Source organism: Peromyscus leucopus, chromosome 8b, assembly GCF_004664715.2.
Source record: "Peromyscus leucopus breed LL Stock chromosome 8b, UCI_PerLeu_2.1, whole genome shotgun sequence".
NCBI lineage: Eukaryota > Metazoa > Chordata > Mammalia > Rodentia > Cricetidae > Peromyscus > Peromyscus leucopus.
In genome coordinates, this window is record NC_051086.1 from 71,942,078 (window position 1) to 71,961,870 (window position 19,793).

The 19,793-nt window shown below is 51.2% G+C and overlaps 1 protein-coding gene across 12 annotated transcripts in view; it reads right to left on the minus strand.

The window, feature by feature from the left end:
* Msi2 (musashi RNA binding protein 2) overlaps positions 1 to 19,793 on the minus strand; it is a 366,999-nt gene that overhangs the window by 68,671 nt on the left and 278,535 nt on the right. For all 12 annotated transcript variants that reach the window (XR_003735493.2, XR_003735492.2, XM_028878220.2 and 9 more), the window contains exon 8: positions 1,970 to 2,052. Coding sequence is in view for 10 of the 12 variants with exons in the window: in XM_028878220.2 (XP_028734053.1) it covers positions 1,970 to 2,052 (83 nt within the window). In the remaining 2 variants the exon portion in view is untranslated. The remainder of the gene's footprint in view (positions 1 to 1,969; positions 2,053 to 19,793) is intronic.

Here is a 19,793-nt window from a genome sequence, read left to right on the forward strand (position 1 = left end):
CCCTGGGAAAAAATTAGCAAGTCAAATATTGAATCAAGCCTGTAGCACCACATGCTAAGCAGATTGCTTTGATCTTATCCACACTAAAAGCTCTATTATTGAATCTAAAGTTGGTGAACACATATCAGACCAATATACACTACATATCTGAATGCATGTTTCAGAAGCAAGGAATGTTTTGACAAAAGGGAGAAAAATATCAAAGTCACAGCTGCGGTCGAGGCACAAATTTGCCTACCCACCCTCTTCTCTCCGGGCCAGAGGCTTTGCTGGCCAACCTAAATGTTTGTGTTCTGGGCGACCTGCAGATGAGTCCAGAAACACCTGCTGAGCTTTCATATTTTTTTCTAGAACCAACAAAGAAAGGGTTCGGCACCCTACAGTCAACCTGGGAGGGGTGTGGGGTGAGAGAAGGAGCAGGCAGACACCACACAAGGCATGGCACCCTCTGGTGGCCAGTTCTGTGGGTGGACTCCCTGGCTCCACAGAATTCCAGGGGCGGAACCTCCGCTCCTCCTGCGGCTTCCTCCACTGGGAGGAACAGCTAAGAAAAAGGAAGGAGGCAGCTGATGATGAAGCCAGAAAGAGAAACAGACTGGCAAACCCCCTAAGATTGGCTCCTCAATGCCTTTCATTAAAAGCTTGGCTGAGGACGGCACCTACCTTCAATCACAGACAACACTCAAGAGGCAGGAGCAGAGTATCTCTGAGTTCGAGCGCGCCAACCCCTCAAAAAAATGCGTGGTTGAAATCAGGGGGCTGCAAACTCCAGCCTGTGGACCATATCTAGCATGCCTTGCCTGTGCCTGGGTTTTATAAGGTCCGAGATTTAAAAATACTCTTTTGTATTATTAAAGGGTTAAACTATGAGAAGCTGAGTATGTAGCAAAATGCAGAGTGCTTGGCCTGAATGTTGATTTTGTATTGGAGGGAAGGAGAGAGGGGATGCCACAGGAAATTCATGTATGTAGGGCCTAAGGACATGTCTGCATGACAACAGAGCGGTTGCAATGGTCGGATAAACAGCTCCAAAAACTGGTCTTTTTTTTTTTTGAGATAGGGTCAACTATGTAGGAGGGTAGCCTGAATACTTACTATTTGGATTTTTTATTTTAATAATTAATTTTGGCTTTGTGTATGTGTGTAGGGATGGTAATGCATATGACTGTGTGTGGGGAGTGCACATGTGTGCAAGCCAGAAGACCATCTCTGGTGCTGTTCCTCAGATGTGCCCCCTACCCCTACCCTTAGAGTCTCTCTTTGGCCCAGGACTTATTAACTAGGGTAGGCTGGCCGGCCAGCCAGCCCTGGGGATCTGCCTGCGTCCATTTTGCCGGTGCTGGGATTTTAAGAGCGCACTACTGCACTCAGCGTTTTTTCTAGGTCTTCTGAAGATCAAACTTGGGTTCTCAGACCTGCTAACAAGTGCTCCGGTCTGAGATACTGCTCCAGCCTATTTCTGACTTTTTGTTTGGTTTTTTTGAGATAGGGTCTCTCTATCCCATCCTGGAACTCACTACATAGACCAAGTTGACCTCGAACTCACAGAGATCCGCCTGCCTCTGCCTCCCAAGTGCTGGGATTAAAGACATGCACCATCATTACGCCTGGTCTATTTTGGGGGCTTTGAGGTAGGGTTTCACTACACATTCCTGGCTGGCCTGGAATTCACTCTGCAGACCAGGTTGGCTTTGAACTTATGGCGATCCTCCTGCCTCAACCTCCTGAATGCCAAGTACTGGAATTACAGAAAAACATCATTACTTCCAACTGGCCCTTCACTGAAAAAGTTCACTGGCTATTGTTTCTCACAACTGCTACCATTAGTGGGGCTGAACTGGGACAGCCTGGCCCTCATCCCTCTCCCTGTCTACTGCATGCATGACACGGATGCTTGCCGTCACTCACAGGACAGGGATGTGGCGCAGAGAAAGGGCTCCCCAGTCCAGGACAGTCCCTCCCGACTTACCATTTTATTATTGATTTCATGGAAATGGATCTCACAGACTTTCTCCACAACGTCTTCATTCTCAAAAGTGACAAAGCCAAACCCTACAGAAAAAGGAGAAAGAGAGAGGAGGAGTGAGTTTGGCCTCTGCAGGATGTGCAAGGGTGGCCTGCCGTCAGGACAGGCTCCAGATGGGCGGCGGTGGGGGATGGGGATGTTGCGGTGATTCCAGGCAGTGATTCCAATTTGTACCCAGCACCCTTCCAACAGGGAGGCCACAGTCAGAATTCCACCCACGTGCAGCAGGCACCGTGTGGCTTACATCTGCCCCAAAGCAAACAAGAAATTTACTTGTCTGTTATTTACAAGGGTCGGAGCCTGCTGGCTCTGTGCGGAGGCAGGCTTGTGGGTTACAGACAGCCGCTTGGATCTCTGCGGGGCCTTGCTGGCCCTTTCTGTGAGCTTCGATGGCTAGCCCTCGGGTCGGCCTCCATGCGGAGGCGGTTATTGGTCCTTTTCTTCCTGAATGACTTCCTCTAATACCTCATCAGGACATCCTGAGGCCTGGAAGAAACTATTAAAAGTTGCAGGCCTCTGTTCTGTGCGGGCATCCTTTTGCTACAGCCGCTTCAAACACACTGTGGATTTGGGGCAGTTTAAGACCGTCTGATGCCCGCTGTCAGCCCGTCAGCTATCCACTGTATTTACTCGGCTGGGGGCCGGCTTTACTAGACCAGCTGCACTGAAGAATTTTGGCAGGCGACTGCCGCTCAGCATCCTGCGTGCCTCTCTCCACCCTCCTGCCCCTTCCTTTCTTCTCTTTCCACCCCCAACGGCGTTTCCAGCATGGGTCCCCATCTACGACCCTACTCAGCAAGCACCAGGGTACCACGTGGGCCCACACATGGTGGGTCTATCACCTTGCACTGAGCACAGCTGTCGTGTTGGTGCTCATGTGCAAGGGGACCCGGGCAGAGATGGAGAGACGCGGATGAGGCAGGGGCCTGGTTATAGTCTTGCCTGGGCATAACCTGGGCACCTGCTTCTGTTCTCTGGACCTTGACACTTGGTACCTGGAAGTAAAGGTAGGTCAAGCAGACGCCAGGCCCCCCCCAGATCTGGGCTCCCATGGATATGGACTGGGGTGTATGTGTGTGTGTGTGTGTGTGTGTGTGTGTGTGTGTGTGTGTGTGTGTGTGTGTTGCTTTGGAAGGTGGTGAAGTTGGTTATAAGGAAGGAACCCTTCAGAAGAGTGGGATTAGTGCCCTTATAGAAAGGCCAGATAGCTTGTTTTTTCCCTCTCCTGCCCAGTCAGGCCACAATAGGGTGTCTTTCTGTACGATTGTAGGGGAGCCCTTCCCAGGGCTGACCACACTGGCACCATGACTCAACTTCTTGCTTCCAGAACTGTAAGAGGCCTGTTGTTTTCAAGCTATGGCATTTCCCCAACAACTAAGACACTCTGTTCTCCACAGATGTGAACGAGACTCACGAGAAGCACGGAAAGACAGAATCCAACTGGCTGGTTTTGCAGCATTGGTTATCAGTACTCCGTCAATGAGTAAGAGGCAGACGTAGGCCCTTCCAGCTCCTGTGTCTGTTTGGGGGCTCAGCCACCCAAGGTAGAAAGAGAGTATTTCAAGTCCCTTCCGGTTCATAAAACCACCTCTACTACCACCGTCCAGGGACTACCAGGGAAACGGAGCCGACACACAGAACTTTTACATCACAGTTCCCACAGCAGGTTCCAGCGAGTCTTCAGAAAAGAGGGTGGCTCCCCGCTCTCAAACAATGTGCAGGAAAACAGAAGGCCAGGACTACCACACAAACGCAGTCATGATCTTCAGGCTGGGCCATTTACTATCATGTACCAAATACTGAACCGATGTTCCCACAGAGTACACACAGCCTAGGCCATCACAGGCACGTGAGGCAGGTGTCTTGACATGTTCCAAAGAGGACACAATTGTCTGCTGAGGGGGCTAAAACCGCTAAGGTTTCTCAGCACCACTGGGTGAAAGCTGTGCCCTCAGTACCCTGAGGCCTGACATCACGCGTGAACTACCTAAAATGGAGGCTCACACTTCCCAAGCTGTGTCCCCGGAGAGAACCTCCAGTGCTTTCGGACTCCTTCTCTTTGGGTGGCACCTTTCCCTTGGCTCTTAGTCCCCTATCTCATGCCCCTTGCATCCAGCCTGTGGGCCACATCGGCCTGTGAAGGTAACCCCTCTGGCCTGGGCCCACCTCAGCACCTTGCAAATAAACCAGGCCCAATGAGTTAGGGTTTCTGTTGCTGTCTTATCCCACTGCTAACTAGAGTGACTGCAGCGGACTGAAGAGGGACCCTCCGAATACATACCTATACTCCGAGCCCCGGGAAAGTGTAGCTTTGCAAATGTGATTAAGGATCCCCGATTTAAGGAGCGCTCCTAGTCTAACAGCTGGTGTCCTCATACGAGGTGGGAGATGGAAAGAGACACAGAGAAGAGGCCATGGGAGGGCAACGGCAGGCATGGTACAGGTGATGGAGTCTCAACCAACCACCACGTGCCAACGGACTACCACCTACTGGCAGGGAGAGCAGCCACCACCCAGTGAGACAACCGACCGCTGCTGCTTTGGCCAATTGGTCACGGCGATCACGGGACACTCCTCCAGTGAGGGGACAGGCTCCTGCTGTCTCTGCAGAAAGGGGGGGGGGCATGCACCTCCTCCAGCCAGGCTGCTGACGGGCCAATCACAGTGCTCTGGACAGAAGGCTTGAGAATGTGGCTCAATGAGCCAGACCCATGTGAGCTATCAGGAAAGAAGGGGAAGCCAGCGGCACTCCAGGAGGTGGAGGGCAGCGGAAGGTGTGGAGGCCCCTGGTGGCCCAGCATATTCGTACTTAACAAGGGAACAGCGGCAAGGGTAGAGCTCTTCCACGCACGGTGCACCTTTGTGCTCCCTTAACCCCCTAGTCCACCGTGGAAGTCACTGTTCTGGGTCACTATCACTGTGCTGGGCCACCAGGCAGACAGGAAGGAGGCAACCAGCTAAGAAGTGGGGATTAAAACGCACGTGGCTGTAGGGGAGCCAGAGGGCTCTTGGCATAAATTTGGCTTCTGACTCTGAATTTTCCTCCATGGTCCCTCTTCCCTAACCATTTGGGACTCGGAACATGTGTATCACAAAAAATGATTCTCCTGGGGCTGAAGAGATGGCTCAGTGGTTAAGAGTATTAGTTGCTTTTCCAGAGGATCTGGGTTCAATTCCCAGCACCCACATGATGGCTCACAACCATCTGTAACTTCAGTTCCAGGGAACCTGATGCTTTTTTCTGGATTCATCACTGCACACAAGTGATGCAAGACACTCATAACACATAAAGTAAAAATAACCAAATCCTTTAAAAAAAGGTTTTCCTGACTGGAGGAGGAGAGCCTGGATTGAAGCCTCTGCACCCGGGATACATCACAGTTTAGTAGTGTCAAGATTCACTGGCAGCATTTGAAGCATCTATATCTCTTCAACATCCCTGTCTGTTTGGCCTGAGTAGAGAAAACAAACTTGATTATGTCTAAAATATTTATTTATTCCATTTGGGGAAGCAAAGAAGCAATGAAACACTTAATTATCAATAAGTGTTATTCCTCAACATATAATCATTTTTATCTCACAGGTGCATTATCATTCCCAATGAATCACTAACTCTGTGGCGAACACCTTCCTCCTCCCCAAGTGAGCTGAGTTGACGAGTGAAGGACAGAAATAATGGGATTAGGAATCTGAGAGGGATGGTGGTGAGTGGGGAAACCCCCTTGGGGCATTACAGTTTTCTCTTTCAAAGTAAAAAAATTTAAGGTGGTAGAATAGACACATCCTATGACTTCCCACCTTAAGCATTTTTTAAGTGCACAGTCCGCTGGCATGAAGGGCAGTGAGTGACAGGGTTGTGAAGGCATCACCACACCACCCGTCCTGAAACCTGTTTGCCATCCCAAACTTCAGCTGATGCTCTCTAGACGGGAGCCCTGTCCAGCCTGCCAGCCCTGGAAATGTCTACTTCTTCTGTCTATGCCACGGCGCATTTTCGGTCTTTTTGTAAGTACAGACGCAGAGCGCTTGTCCTTTCCTCTCTGCATAGCGTGCTCGGCATCAAAGTCTTCTGAACAACCTGCTGAATGCACAGCTTCCACAGAGCCTGGGGAGGGCTGGGAGGCAGGCAGGCAGGAGCAGCCACCCTGGGTCTTCCCGAGGGAAAGCCAGAAGTGGCATCTCACGCAGGCTCATGAAACTGAGGCATGCAGATGGCTAAGAGAGACATATTACCCTCATTCAGAAGCAAGGACCAAAGGGCTGGGGAAGCCGCGTGGGGTGGAAAGTGAGTTTGGATATCCAGCCCTCATGTAAAGCCTGGGCTTGGCAGTGGGTGTGCGAAGTGGGCATAGACAGGCGGATCCCTGAGCCAGCCAGCCAGCCAGCGAGCAACCACATTCAGTGAGAGTTCCTATCCAAACAAACAAACAAGGTGGAGAGAAGAATGCCAACCTCTGGATGCCAATCTCTACATACTCATAACAGCTGCCGCAACAATAATAAAAAGGGCCAAACAATGAACTCTGTCCCCATCCCCACCCCCACCCCCGTAACCCAAGAACCCCTTCCCTTTTCTCACAAATAAGAAAAATGGGTTTCTGAGCTGGTCCCCATCAAGGCATGGCTTCTACCTGTTGTGAGTTCACAAGAGCTTGTACTCTATCAGAACCCTATGAGAGAGCCCCTGTAGCAACCCTGGTTGGTGTCGTATTGCCCTTGGTGCTGAGGGAAGGACCCCCCCCCCCAGGTGTTTGAACTCGATCCAGGCGCCACTGATAACAGAGAAGAACCCAGGGGCTGATGCCTGTGCATGACGACCACAGAAAGTCACCGGCCCACTGTCTCCAGGAGCCCCCCAGGACTGGGACAAAGAAGGTGGTAAGAGGATGCACCCCAGACAAAGGGCTTTCAGAATGGGCAGTAAGTAGGGTACCGGCGAGCAGGCTGCATTTACTGACGCAGAGCAGTCTCTTGAATGGAGCTATTACTGGAAACTAACAAGTGAACCCACTTAAGAGAAGCGTTTAACAGTCCACCCTTTTCTCCCTCTTTTGTTCAAACAAGCAAAACTGAATATTCATCAGAATAATACAAGGCGATAAAAGGCAGACGAAGAGAATGGAAATATGGAAACAAGATACCTCAAGATTAAAAGGACCCATTCTAAACACGGTCACCAAAGCACTTATAGAGTATTGGGGGGCCATTAGGGAGGAGAAGATGGGAACAGCCTCCATCTAGCTTCAAAAATAATTTTCTTCTCTTATTCTATAGGCCAACGACCATCAACTGGTAATTACTAATGCAATGCCCACAGAAACTGGCGTAAGGCATGATTTAATTCCTGTGGCTAATGAAGAAAAAAGTAAAGGAGACCGCCCCCTATTGTCTAACTTATTGTGGGTCTCAGGAAAAATTTAAGGTATGCATATGCAAGAATATTCAGAACTTACATAACCTCCCCTTTCTAACTACCCAGGGAAAGTGCCAACTTCCGAGGCTTGCCTCCAGCACAAACATGAATCTCTTGGGTATGGGTGTGGTGAGAACTTTCTGGCTTGAAAAAAAATGTTTCTCATACCTGCTCTCCAAGGCAACCTGGTGGGAAGCAGGTCAGGCTCCACAGTCCCTGCCCTCAGTCAGCAGCTCTGCACAGTTCCGGGTCAGTTTTTCTCAACCTACCCCATGCTTCTGGAGAGGCTTCCTTGAATACTTATTACATATGCCAGCCCCAGGTGGCCTAGGGCATCATCTATCTCCCGCCCCCCCCCCCCCCGTATGTTTCTGGCCCACTACATGGGCTACAGTGTGTATGGCAACTGTCTTGTGATCCCATACGAAGAAGGTCTGAGGGAAAAGGTACATCCATCAGTTCAGCGGGGCTGGGAGGTATTCCATGTGTCCTGGGTTTGCCCCAACAAATACCTACTTCAGAAGATTGACTGGTTCTGGGAGATGGGTAGTGGTTCTGGGAGATGGGTAGTGGGGGACACCGAGTTGTCTTTCCAAAAGAAACAACATGTTTCTGGTTATTGGTGTCACACGGGTGACCTTAATGAAACTCAGCACAAGAGAACCATCAGGGTGTCCCAGACACGAGGTGCTGTGCGATGGCTGAGGCGACAGTGGACCGGGACCATTTTCATCCTCGAATGCTAATGCACACTTCCTGAGAGCAGTGAAATCATCCCCCACCATCCAGGGACAGGACTCCCTCAGTTGTAGCTCATGCTTGGCATCCATGTGGTTACTCAGGCTCTGTCTGTATTCTACACAATGATCTTGGAGCTGGGGATATGGTGAGGTGAGTGCTTCTTAGTATGTTCAAGGTCTTGGGCTTGGTCCCCATGAACACCAAAAATCGTAATACACAAAACCAGGCAAAAGCTTGCCCATGTTTGATGGACAATCCTTCTCCCACCAGTCTGCACCACACCCACCTGGGAAAGGAGGACGGACCACTCCCACTCTACAGATGGGGGACTAAGCCCACGGTGGGGCCCGACCACCTCTGACTAGTCCTTCCTTTCTGGTGGACTACTCCAAACCTTTTCTGCAAACTGGGCAAGAGCCCCTCATCCTGACCGTCCAGCAGAAGGAAAGCTCTGATCCTGATTTCTTGCCAGGAAGGCAGGTGAGGGGGGCAGTGAGGCTTCCGAGATCCACCTCCAAGAGGACTTTTAGGTAGGAAAATAACACAGGGCTCTCCGAAGTCAGTCAACCATGTAATGGGTAATAAGAGTGAGGGCCTTTGACTCCTTCCGGACCCCAGCCACAGCCCTTCTTGAGTGAGGCTGGGTTGCCAAGTGGGATGTCTGGTTCTCAGTGAGTCAGATGCCCTGGGAGATCCACAGGAAGGCACTCACTTCTCTGGTCTTATTAAGAACAAAGAACACAGAAGGTCCCCTGGAACACACTGTACACAGGACTGAGCCTCTGGACTCGATGACGTGGCTCAGAACAAGGACTTCTGGTCCAGGTGTCCAGCAGAGGCAGGGGCTGGATCACTCCCACCCCAAACCCCTAAGCTCTCCAAGCAGGCTTGTGATGGATCGGAGCGGCCCGCAGACGAGCGTTCTCTCTTCTCTATGTCCTCCTTCCTCCCTGGTGTGTCCCCTTCAGGGAGGTGTCACAGTCCTTCCAATGTGGCATCCTTCATGCACCTGCTTCCTCATTTACACCAGTGGTTGGCAGCTGGTTGCTGTAAACTATAATAAAATGCCTTTCCCCCCAAAATGAAGGAATGTGACCAGACACGCCAGACATCATGATATTAAAGCCGTGTCAATTAATTTCTCCCCCTGCTTGATAAACGAGCCCCATTCCATCTCTTAATAATGAGGAGAGAAACAAGAAAAGTTGACACTTAGTTTAATTTATTTTCTCAACTTGCCTGGTCATATTTCTTTCTGCTGTGCAGAGGCGTCTGGGGCTGTAGGGAATTACAAGTGGCTGGCGCATAGGCAAGGTGGAGATCGGCGTGAGTCGACTCGGCCTCCCTTATTCCCTCACACCACTTAATCAGGAGGGGGAGAGGGACTTAGTGAGCCAGCTCACACCTGCGTCTCTCCAGCCACCTCTGGGGGCCGAGGCTGGGGAGGGGACACAGACAGCAGAAGCAGCACCATCAGATTCCTAGTCTAGTTCCCTGGAACTGCACAAGACTGAATTCCCCGAATTAGCATTAAGCTACGTGGGTGGTATTTGCCAGAAGGGAGCCAGGTTCTCAGCTGGAAGGGTGCTTTTCTTTCCTCTAGGGCCAGGGGATGCTCAGGTCAACATCTGACCTTGGAATGTGAAGCGAGACCTTCACAAGTCAGGCGGCCTCTGTGAGCCTGCCAGTACATTGTGAGGATTTAGTTACAAGTTAGTTTTTTTTGTTTTTTTTTCCACTGTCACTTGGGAGTGTGTACAGATACCCCTAGACCAAGTGGAGGAGGGGCACACGCTCTGCCCTAAAGCCCACCTTCTGGTGTTTCTGCCCAAGTCCCCTCTGGGGGAGGAGCTCGTTAAAAAGCTCCCCCAGCCTCCTAACTGGGTCATCATGGTGTGGCTCGGGCACCTGCATGTTTACCCAGGTCTCTGAGATTCAGATGTCCACACACGTCTGACTCCACCCTCTGTTTCCCAATTCAAGCCAAGCTGAGCAGAGATCATCTTATTTAAAAGAATCTAGAACTTTCCGTAGGAAAGGGAATTTTTCAGGATCCTATCTCTCAGTGCCTGGATGCCAAGCAATAAAGGGGGTGTGTGCGTGTGACATGCACTCGCACAGTTGTGGCGTGTGTGCGTGTGATTGTGTGTGTCAGAGGCTGATGCTGACTGTCTTTCCTTGACTGCTCTCTATCTATGTTTTCTGAGAAGGGTCTCTCAATGAGCTTGAAGCTTATCAGTTTGGCTAGGCTGACTGGCCAATGAGGGACAGAGACCTCTGTCGTCCCACCCCGGCTGGGGTTACAGTCAGGCATCCTTATGCCTGGTATTTTATGTAGGTTTTGGGGGATCCGAACTCTGTTCCTCATGCTGATGCAGCAGATACTTTATTGAGAGTCGTCTCCCTAGCCCCATTTTTGTGTGTGTTGTGTGTCCGGGTGCATGGGTGGTGCATGGAAGCCAGAGCAGGCGTCTCTCTCCTGGGATCGCTGATCTTTGCCTTGTTGCCTGGAGGAACGGTTTTCACTGAACCGGAAGCTCACAGATTTGGCTAGGCTGGCTGCAGGGCCACCAAGCTCTCAGGATCCTCCTCTTCCACCCCCATCTCCACCCAGTGCTGTGGTTACAGGTACTTACTTGTAGGCATGCCCAGATTCGAACTCAAGTCCTCATGCAAAGCATGTGCCCTTCCCCCAGCACGCCAGCCCTCCGGCCTGCGAGTTCGTGTGCAGCTTTTGATTCATACACAGGTCAGGAGACTGGGGACCAGCAAAGCTGCTTCCCCTCAGGACTGTAAATGGGTTCCCAAGCTGCCTTGATACAAGCTTGTAATCTCCTCTACTCAGGAAGCTGAGGCAGAAGGATCCCAAGTCCAAGATCTGCCAGAGCTAACTCAGGAGTTCAAGGTCAGCCTGGTTAACTTGGTGAGACCATCTCAACGTAAGTAACCAAACAAAAGAAACCCATTCACACTAAAGTATCAGGGGCAGATCCTGTGTCCATTCCCATGGATGCTTTGGCTTACTAAAACCAGTAACCAAGCTCTACTGTAGAATCTCAAAACTGTCCTGGGGCAGGAGAAACATATTCTTTCTCTTTAAAGCAGTGGGGGCATCCACTTGGGCCCGTGAAAGTGACAGACAAGCGTACAGAGCTGGGCACTGTAGGAGTTAGGACAGAGAGCAGGGGGGGGGGTGGGGGGTGGGAGAGACTGAGGAGAGGCAGAGGGAGAGACCTCCAACCCGCCCCAAATCGTTTTTTCTCTAAGAGGGGGCTCTGTCATGAATACTGATGGGGTGATTTTAAAAGGCCTGAGGCTGCGGGGAAGGGTGTCTCATCCCAGACTCTTGTTAACGGAGAGGGAAAAGGCACCTGTGGTCCAGGCCAGACAACCCCGACCTCATTTAATTCTGAGTGCGCTCCATAGCAGCCACTCCGTGAATGACACTTGTCGGGGCAGCAGATTAGTTCACAAACCTATTTTTTTTTTTTTGTGCGTAGTGTTCCATCTTGGTGGGGAAAATAGTCAGTTCTTGGCGAGAGAGACACATATTACTGCCGTTAAGTGCCAATATAAACTCTGGGACGCAGTGGTAAATTCACCAAATTAAATCGCTAGACAACTGGCTCGGATCAGGACCCCGGGAGAAGGTGCCAGGGCTGCCGCGTGCGCCCAGCAGGGTGGAGGAGGCTGAGGTCGTCCTCGGCAGCTGTGGCAAGGACAGGAAGATGTGCTGCCTCGGCTTGGAGCCTGCTCAGGGAACCGCAGAGCCCGGGGAGGTCTGGGCAGGCTCCACAGGCAGGGAGCGGGGCCTTTCGGGTTTCTCAACTACGCGTAGGGTTTCCTGAGCATAGGGAGAGCGGGGATGCTGGAAGCCTTTCTTTACAGGGGGTATCTAAGTGGGCAAGGCATCCACACCACCAAGAGAGTGGGTTTTACATCTGTCTGTCGCCCTGCCAGAGCCTAGCCAGTGAGAAATGTGGGCGAGGGGGTTTCAGTCGACTTAACGGCCCCCCGTGAGGTCCAGTGGGGAAGGGCTTAGATTTCGGAGCCTGGCAGAGATATGATCCATCAGTATTTGCCGGTGTGACCCGAAGCACCTTATTCGAGCACTTTGCCTCTCAGAAACTTCCTCTGGGAAACAGAAATAACGAAATCCACACCACTGCCCAGGAGCATGGCTTACAGTCCTCTACCTATGAGGGGCTAGCCACCCCCTACCAGCGATCACACCAGACTTGCCACAGCCTCGCCCTACACCAACCTCTGTCTTTAATGTGCCTTCCCCTGCCTCTGCCCCTCCCTCATTAAAATTCAACGACAGGTCTGTGGGGGGTGGCTCAGGACTGAATGACGCTCAAGAGCACCCATGACGACTTCCAGGCCACCTTAGGAGATTGAAGGGCCCCAATGTGTTGGGCAGTTGTGGCATTAATCCCAGCACTTGGGAGGCAGGTGGATCTCTGAGTTCAAGGCCAGCTTAGTCGGTCTACAGAGCAAGTTCTAGGACAGCCAGGACCACAAGGAGAAACCCTGTCTGGGGGCTGGGGGGGGGGGTCTGTAATGTGTATGCTAATGTGTATGCTAATGTGTCTACATTTAAAGAAACAAAAAGGCATCCGTTAGCCTCTGAGTGTCAAATCCAACACTGGCCAAACTGCGTGAAGTCACGCTGGCCTGGCTGTTTGTTATCTTCTCTTGTCTCCTCAGCGGCCACCTCGGCAAGCCAATTCCTCTTCCTGGCAAGTCCCTGAGAACAGTTACAGACCACAGATCAGGCTCCAAACTTCAGAAAAACTCACTACTTGGAGGCGGCTCTGCAAAGGCTCCCACGAATCCTCCGAACTTTCTGCTGAGGCGTGGCTTTAGCACAGCGCCAACCGCAGCCCTGGCAAGATGCCCCCCCGCACCTCCGCCAGCCCGTGCGTCACTTCCGTCAGCATCCCCAGCCCTTCGCTGCTGGGCTGGGGCCAGTGGCCGGGTGGTCGGAAGGAGCCGTGGGGCCCATGTACCACAGGTCGGGTCCAGACAATTGTATTTTTCTGGCTGTTAAGGAGCTGTTTGTGACATCTGGAAGCCAGATCTCTCTGAGAGGCTGAGACCAGCGGCCCAGCTGGGGTAACCGCTCTGCTACAGGGAATGGATAAGCTCCCAAGCTCGCCGGACAGAGGAGGCCTGGGGTAGGGCTGCGGGGCAGGGGGGGCTGCGTAGCTGCTACTCAGGTTCCCCCCGACCCCCGTTCAGCCTGAGAACACACTGCAAATGCAGAGTCTCAGGCCCCACCCTGCCGGACTGAACTTGAATCTGCAAGCTCCTCAGGTGATTTTTATGCAAATTAAAGTCGAAGAGGCACCAGTCTGGAAGAGTGGTTCTCTCTCGGCCGTGACTCCCACATCAGAATCACTTAGGAAATAAATCTGAAAATGAGGCTGAGGTCCAGGTCCCAGAGAGGCTGAGGAAGGTCTGGAGTAGCACCCCTGTGTCCGTGCAGTAAGGCTGTGGAAACCAAACGTGTCATTTCTAGCCTTCTTCTGAAAACAACTTAAACTTCACCAATCTGTTTATGTTTTTCGATAGAGGTCTCACTAGGTTGCTCAGGATGGCCTCAAGCAATCCTCCTGCCTCAGCCTCTCAAGACACTGGGGCCGCAGGTGCACACACAACCAAGCCTAGACTCACAGATATTGAACACATGGGCTGATTGGTCCTGGTCGGAGAGACCCTGCAGGTAGCAGTTTATGAACTGGTGAAGGGAGGCGGAGCAGGAAGAGAGCTCAGCAGATTAAGGCTCTTGCCACCAACCAAGCCTGATGACCTGCGTTCAATCCCTGGGACCCACACAGCAGAAGAGGACCGACTCCCCACAGGTATCCTCTGACGTCCACATCTGTGCCACAGCACACGCACGCCAGCACGCATACACAAACAAATACATGTAACGACAGAAATAAGCCGATGAAGAGAAAGAGGGAAAGCTACGGCGAGACTGAGGCCCCACACGCCCTTCGTTTACTCGCCGCTGCAAGCACAGCCGGTACCGTGGGCCATTCGTGTGTGACCGAGAGGAAACGGAGATGATGGGACTGGCTGAAGGCACCCCTGCACCACCGCCCCAGTGCACGAAAGTAACCGGAGGAGGGCAGCTGACCCCTTCTGTCCCAGACCTCAGCAAGACACCTACCTCTCCACTCACACCACACCCCTTAACTGTGCTCCGATGAGCTGGGGCAAGCGGGCTCAGAAGACCCGTACTGCACCGGGAACGGGTTCCGCAGAGGCTCACTCTCGGAACCAGTGTTGGGGAAATATTGCCATCGTTCCATGATTTTGTTGTTAGGAATGATGGAACTGGGTCATCTACCGATGCTCTTATGTCTGCATACTCAGAAGACTCAGAAACAGAACTGTACAAGACTCATTTAAAAAGGAGAGAGAGAGAGAGAGGGAGAGAGAGATTTCAGTGGATTTTGAACCCATTTGTTAAAAATATAAAAATGCAACACTTGATTAGTTTGCATGAAGAACTGATTGACATCAGGGAAGATGGAAATTTACAAGCCGAATCTCAACAGAATCCTTTGCATAATTGGAGGATGGGATTGGAAAATTAGTACCATGATTTAGTTAGCACAGCGAACGCGCTCTTCCCACTGGGAGCTGCGTGCCTTGTGAGATGTGTTTTTGTCAGTCACACTGGCTTAGAACCCAGGATCACAAGAAACGAGACAAGCCAAGCTGGGAGCTGGATCACAAAGGGTTAAAGCAAAGAGAATTTCAAAAAACAGACAATTCCATCTTTGTTCTCACTAAAAATATGACTTTAATTATTAATAAATGAAATTCTAACTATGGCTCATTGCAAATGCATCCTATTAAATTCCTATTTTGGTAGGACTGATAATATATGAGCTATATTAACATAGTGGTACCTGTATATTATATATATGGAAAATTAAATAAGATAGATGGGAGAGACATGCTCTTTTAAAAAATAAAAAAGGATTTATTTTGATGTCATGTGTATGAGTGTTTGCCTGCAAGTACGCATGTGCACCATGTGTGTGCCTAGTGCCCGAGGAGGCCAGAAGAGGGTGTCGGATCCTACAGAACTGGAGTTACAGACAGATCTGAGTTGTCATGACCAAGGAGAAGCCTTTGGACAAGAGACTCAAGGGAACCAAGAATCAGTCCATCCCAGAATTCCCGCCCCCCTGAGCTGAGCAGTCCCAAGTACTCAGAAGTACTGGGGGAATATCCCTTGCACCCTTGTAACTGAGCCCCGCCCCACCTCCTGCACATTAACCGCAGCTCTACCTGCACTCTGATCGGCAATCAATTTTTCAAAGCATTGTATCTTCATTAAAATTTTATTCTATTAGCATTCTGAATCCAAACCACTAAGTACATAATTGCTAAAACATGTGTTAAGCGCTGACTTACGAAATGCCGGCTTTATCATACTGTTAATTAACAGAAAGTAGGATTAATACATTCACAGATCATTAGAAGCATTCAGTTCAATTTTACCAGCTCTTCAGTGGGGGTGGGGGCGGCTGTCAGTGGGCAACCCCGGGACTTTAGAGCATGGGCAGACTTCTCTAGGCCTGACCCTTGGCCCCCTCTGTGGATCCTGAGAACACCACGGAGAAAGCCAAGACGGTGACTCAGGGTTGTTTTCACCAGAGGAAATGTTTCTAGGACCCGGCTCCAAAGGCCCACGTAGTAGGAAGGGGGTGGTCGGAAGAGAAAGCGGATTTCCTTAAGGAAGGACAATGAGATGCTGCAGACTGGAAGAGCTTGAGTCTCGGATCTGAGAATGTGCGAGAAATCTGGTAGCGCCATGCACTGGCTGTGTGATTTGGGGCAAGCCATTAACCTCCCTAACCCTGCTTCCCCACCTGTGAAATAGGAATCAAGATGCTGACCTCTCAGGGCTGGCACAAGGATTAAACGATAACGCGAGCTCCCGTTATCACGCTTGAGAGAGGCTGTCGCTCCTTTATAAGGATTCTGTACCTAACATTGCTTGGAAGAAGTGAGACTTGAAAATACCTCAGCGAAGAGATGTAGCCTAACAGCACAAAGCCTGGGGTTTGATGCTCCAGCACCACCACCACCACATAAAACTGGGTGTGGGCTGGGTCCAGGGGAGCAGGCTTCTCATCCCAGCACTTGGGAGGCAGAGCCGGCGGCCTGGACTCTAACCCTGAGGTGGACTCGCCTTCCTGTTGTCTCTAAGAGAAACTTGTCACTAGACTCCTAGGCCTCCGCCTAGCCTGCCCTGGGGTTTACAGAGGTGTGTCCCCAGGACATGCAACGTCCCCAGGTGTGAAATGGACTAAACGTCATCTCTGTTCCTAGCTGTCAAATTGCTTTAACTTGACCCAATGGTTGCACCCCAGTCTCCACATTTAATCACGAAGGAGTCACCCTGGCCGAGCAAAGGAAGCCATGACTAGCAGAACCACGGCAGGCTGAGGTGGAAGGAAGGGCCTGGCCTCCATGCCTGGGGTTTCTGGGGGCCAAGACAAATGCTGAAATGGGAACTTGGGTCAGGGGTCGCGGTGAAGTCCCGGGTCAGAAACAGGAAAGCAGTCTGCCAGGAAAGCATCAACAGGTGCTTCCTTCCCTGAGGACAGTAAAGGCAGGACGGTCACAACCGTCAGGTGACAGCAGTGAGCTTCCCCTCGGAAGGGTTGGGGAAGCAGAAATTAAAGGCTGCTGGCTATCTAGAGAGCTGTGCATACAGACTGGCTCCTGCCAGGCCTAAGTGAAAAGACAAGGAAGACAGTTGGCTGCGTTTCCCACCCCCTGGAGCAGTTTTTTTTCAGAGCCTTAGCTATTTAACAATTTAAAAGTTTCCTGTGGGAAGGCCTTCTGCACGTGGGCTTTTTGTTCATTTGTTTTTTGGTTAATATTTATTTATTAACTTATGTGGGTATGGTTGTGTTTTGTCTGTGTGTAAGTCTGTGCACCACGTGTGTGCAGTGCCCCCGGAGGTCAGAAGAGGGCGTTGGGACTCCTGGGACTGGAGTTACAGATGGCTGTGATCTGGGAATCGAACCTGGGTCCCCTGGAAGAGCAATCAGTGCTCCTAACCATAGAGCTATTACTCTAGCCCTGCATGTGGGATTTTCTTTGTGGACTGTGACTAGCAAAAGCTGCCTCCCACCCCAATCTTGGCCCCATGCTGGAAACCAAACATGCTAGGCAAGAGCTCCTCATTTGTAGAGAAAGTTCTTAGGGGCAGAAGCCTGGGTTTTGTGTTCAGATGGGGCATTATAGTCTGAGTGTGAAGTCGTTGCCAAAGGCTCCAGTTTGAGCACTTGGTTCTAGTCTGTGGCACTATTTCAAAGGCTGTGGAGCCTTTAGCAGGTCAGGCCTGGTTGGTGGAAGCAGGTCACTAGGGGTGGACCTCTGAGGGTTACCTGCCCCTAGCTCTAGCCACCTGCCATCTTAATTCTATCCACTGCCATGTGAGCAAGTCTCTCCCATCACCATATACTGAGCGAGACCCTCACCACCCCTCCCTAGGGCCATGAACTGAAAACCCTCTGAAGCTGTGAGTGGAAATAGACCTTGCCCCCCTTAAGTTGTTTCTGCCAGGTATCTGGTCATAGTGATGGGAGAAACTAATGCCCAGGGTCACAAATCCCAGCCTCAAAACCCAGAAGCATCCATTTTCTCGTCCACAAGAAAACTCAGTTGTAGAAGGCTTACATGCGTAGGCACACACGGAACTTGACACACAGTTCTTAGTCCTCTTCAGAATCTGTCACTGGCATCCCTCTCTGGAGATCTGTCTCCCTGATATATTGCCTTGAAGAAATTATTTCATCATTTGACCCAGTGGGAGGAGAGTTCCAGAAAACAGCTGCCTTCCCCAGGGAGTGACTTGTAGTTTTCATGATTGGGACAACACCTCTCCAACCAAATGGGAGCCAAGAAGGCTGCAGAGAGAAGGGTAGATGGGTCTCGGGATGTCCTGACACCCGGCACAGCACTGCTCCTGACTAGTGGGAGAAGCGGCCAATGCCTCCGGCAGGCCGCAGGGTACACCTGGGGGCCAGATGTGACACCAAGGCCTGACCTACCACCAGGAGCCACCACCACCTCCTCCCGTCTGCCACAGGAAGTCAGTTTGTTCCAGTGTCCTCAGAGAGATCAGTCTGGAGACAACAGAGCTTTCTCTGACTTGAAAATCATAACCTACAACTAAGCCGTGGAGTGGCCATTTGGCCTGGCTGGCCACAGAGGCCAGTAACTTCAATGTGGTGTGTCTGGGGCCTTAAGGAACCTCAGCTGTCATCCTTTCCTTAGTTTATTACCAAATTTCTAAAATATTACATTCTTTATTATATCCAAATTCACTTTATTGCACTTGACAATACAGATAATCACATACCATATGCTCTAATGTTTTCAAACCAATGCATGTTGACAGCAGTTCTTATTCAGGATGCATAATTCCATCCCGGGCGCACAATGAGGCATCTGAGCACCCAGCCTGGTGGGAAGACTTCTGCCTAATAACAGATTAACAACACGCGGGTTTTCCAGACACCGACCCCCCCTTGCCATTCTGTTTCCAATGGGGGAGACGTACCTGAGCTGAAAAGATGGGTCTATGAGAGGAGGAAGAGAAAACAAGGAAGGGAGGGGGAGGGGGCGACCACTCTCCACCCACCATTCCCAGGGGGTTTCTAATGAGTTGTTATTGTTCCATGCTTATGAAACTTGATATTAAAGAGGACTTGGTCTGGTGCCAAGCAGCCAGGCAACTAAGTACAGCAGCCCATTGCTGCCAGCCCCTGAGAACGCACAGCGCGACATGCCCAAAACTCTCATTAGGGATCTATCTTGTTTTGACTCTTCTCTTGCTATAAGCAAATATCCGTCACTCCTCTACCTTGCTGAGACCCTCCCTCTCTCGTCCCCTGGGCATCCCTTCTGCTCCCAATTAGCCCCGAGCTCTCTGGCAGAATGAACACAGCTGAGAACGGGACCGAGCCCGAGCATCCCAGCACCTCTCCTACAGAAAGGCCAGGCTGCCAGAGCCAATGCCGAGGCTCCTTCAGTGGCGCCCCAGTGCCGAGAATGGCTGGAGCACAGAGTGGATAATGCGTCGATGATCCCCCAGCTTTGCCGAGGTGCCCTGAACAAACAATGCCATTTCACGCGTCCCCTAACTAAGCGCTTTCATTTGCTTCGGAGAAGCACTCCAACACCTGTAAAACCATTAGGTCATGTCAAACGTGGTGGGAAAGAACTCGGGGCTGTCACCAGCAGAGAATCAACTCAGATTTATAGATTCGCAGAGCTTTAATATATAGGTATTCGTCTCTTCCCCCTGCTGACAGATGTGGGGGGCCGGAGCGGGGCTGGAGGTGGCGGGAACAACAGCCCACAGTTCAGTGGCAGACAGACTGATGCTGGGCAATCATTCCCCCAGATAATGGGATTTCTAGACAGGGGAGGGGTGCTGCAGGGAAAGCCAGGCTTCACTTCGCCCAACACTTGGCTGTTTCTCTGAAGCTCAGTGTGGGTTGGAGGGCAGGAAAGAAACCGCCAAGGGCCTCTGGAGGACCCAGGGACCTGCTGGGGACAGAAGCC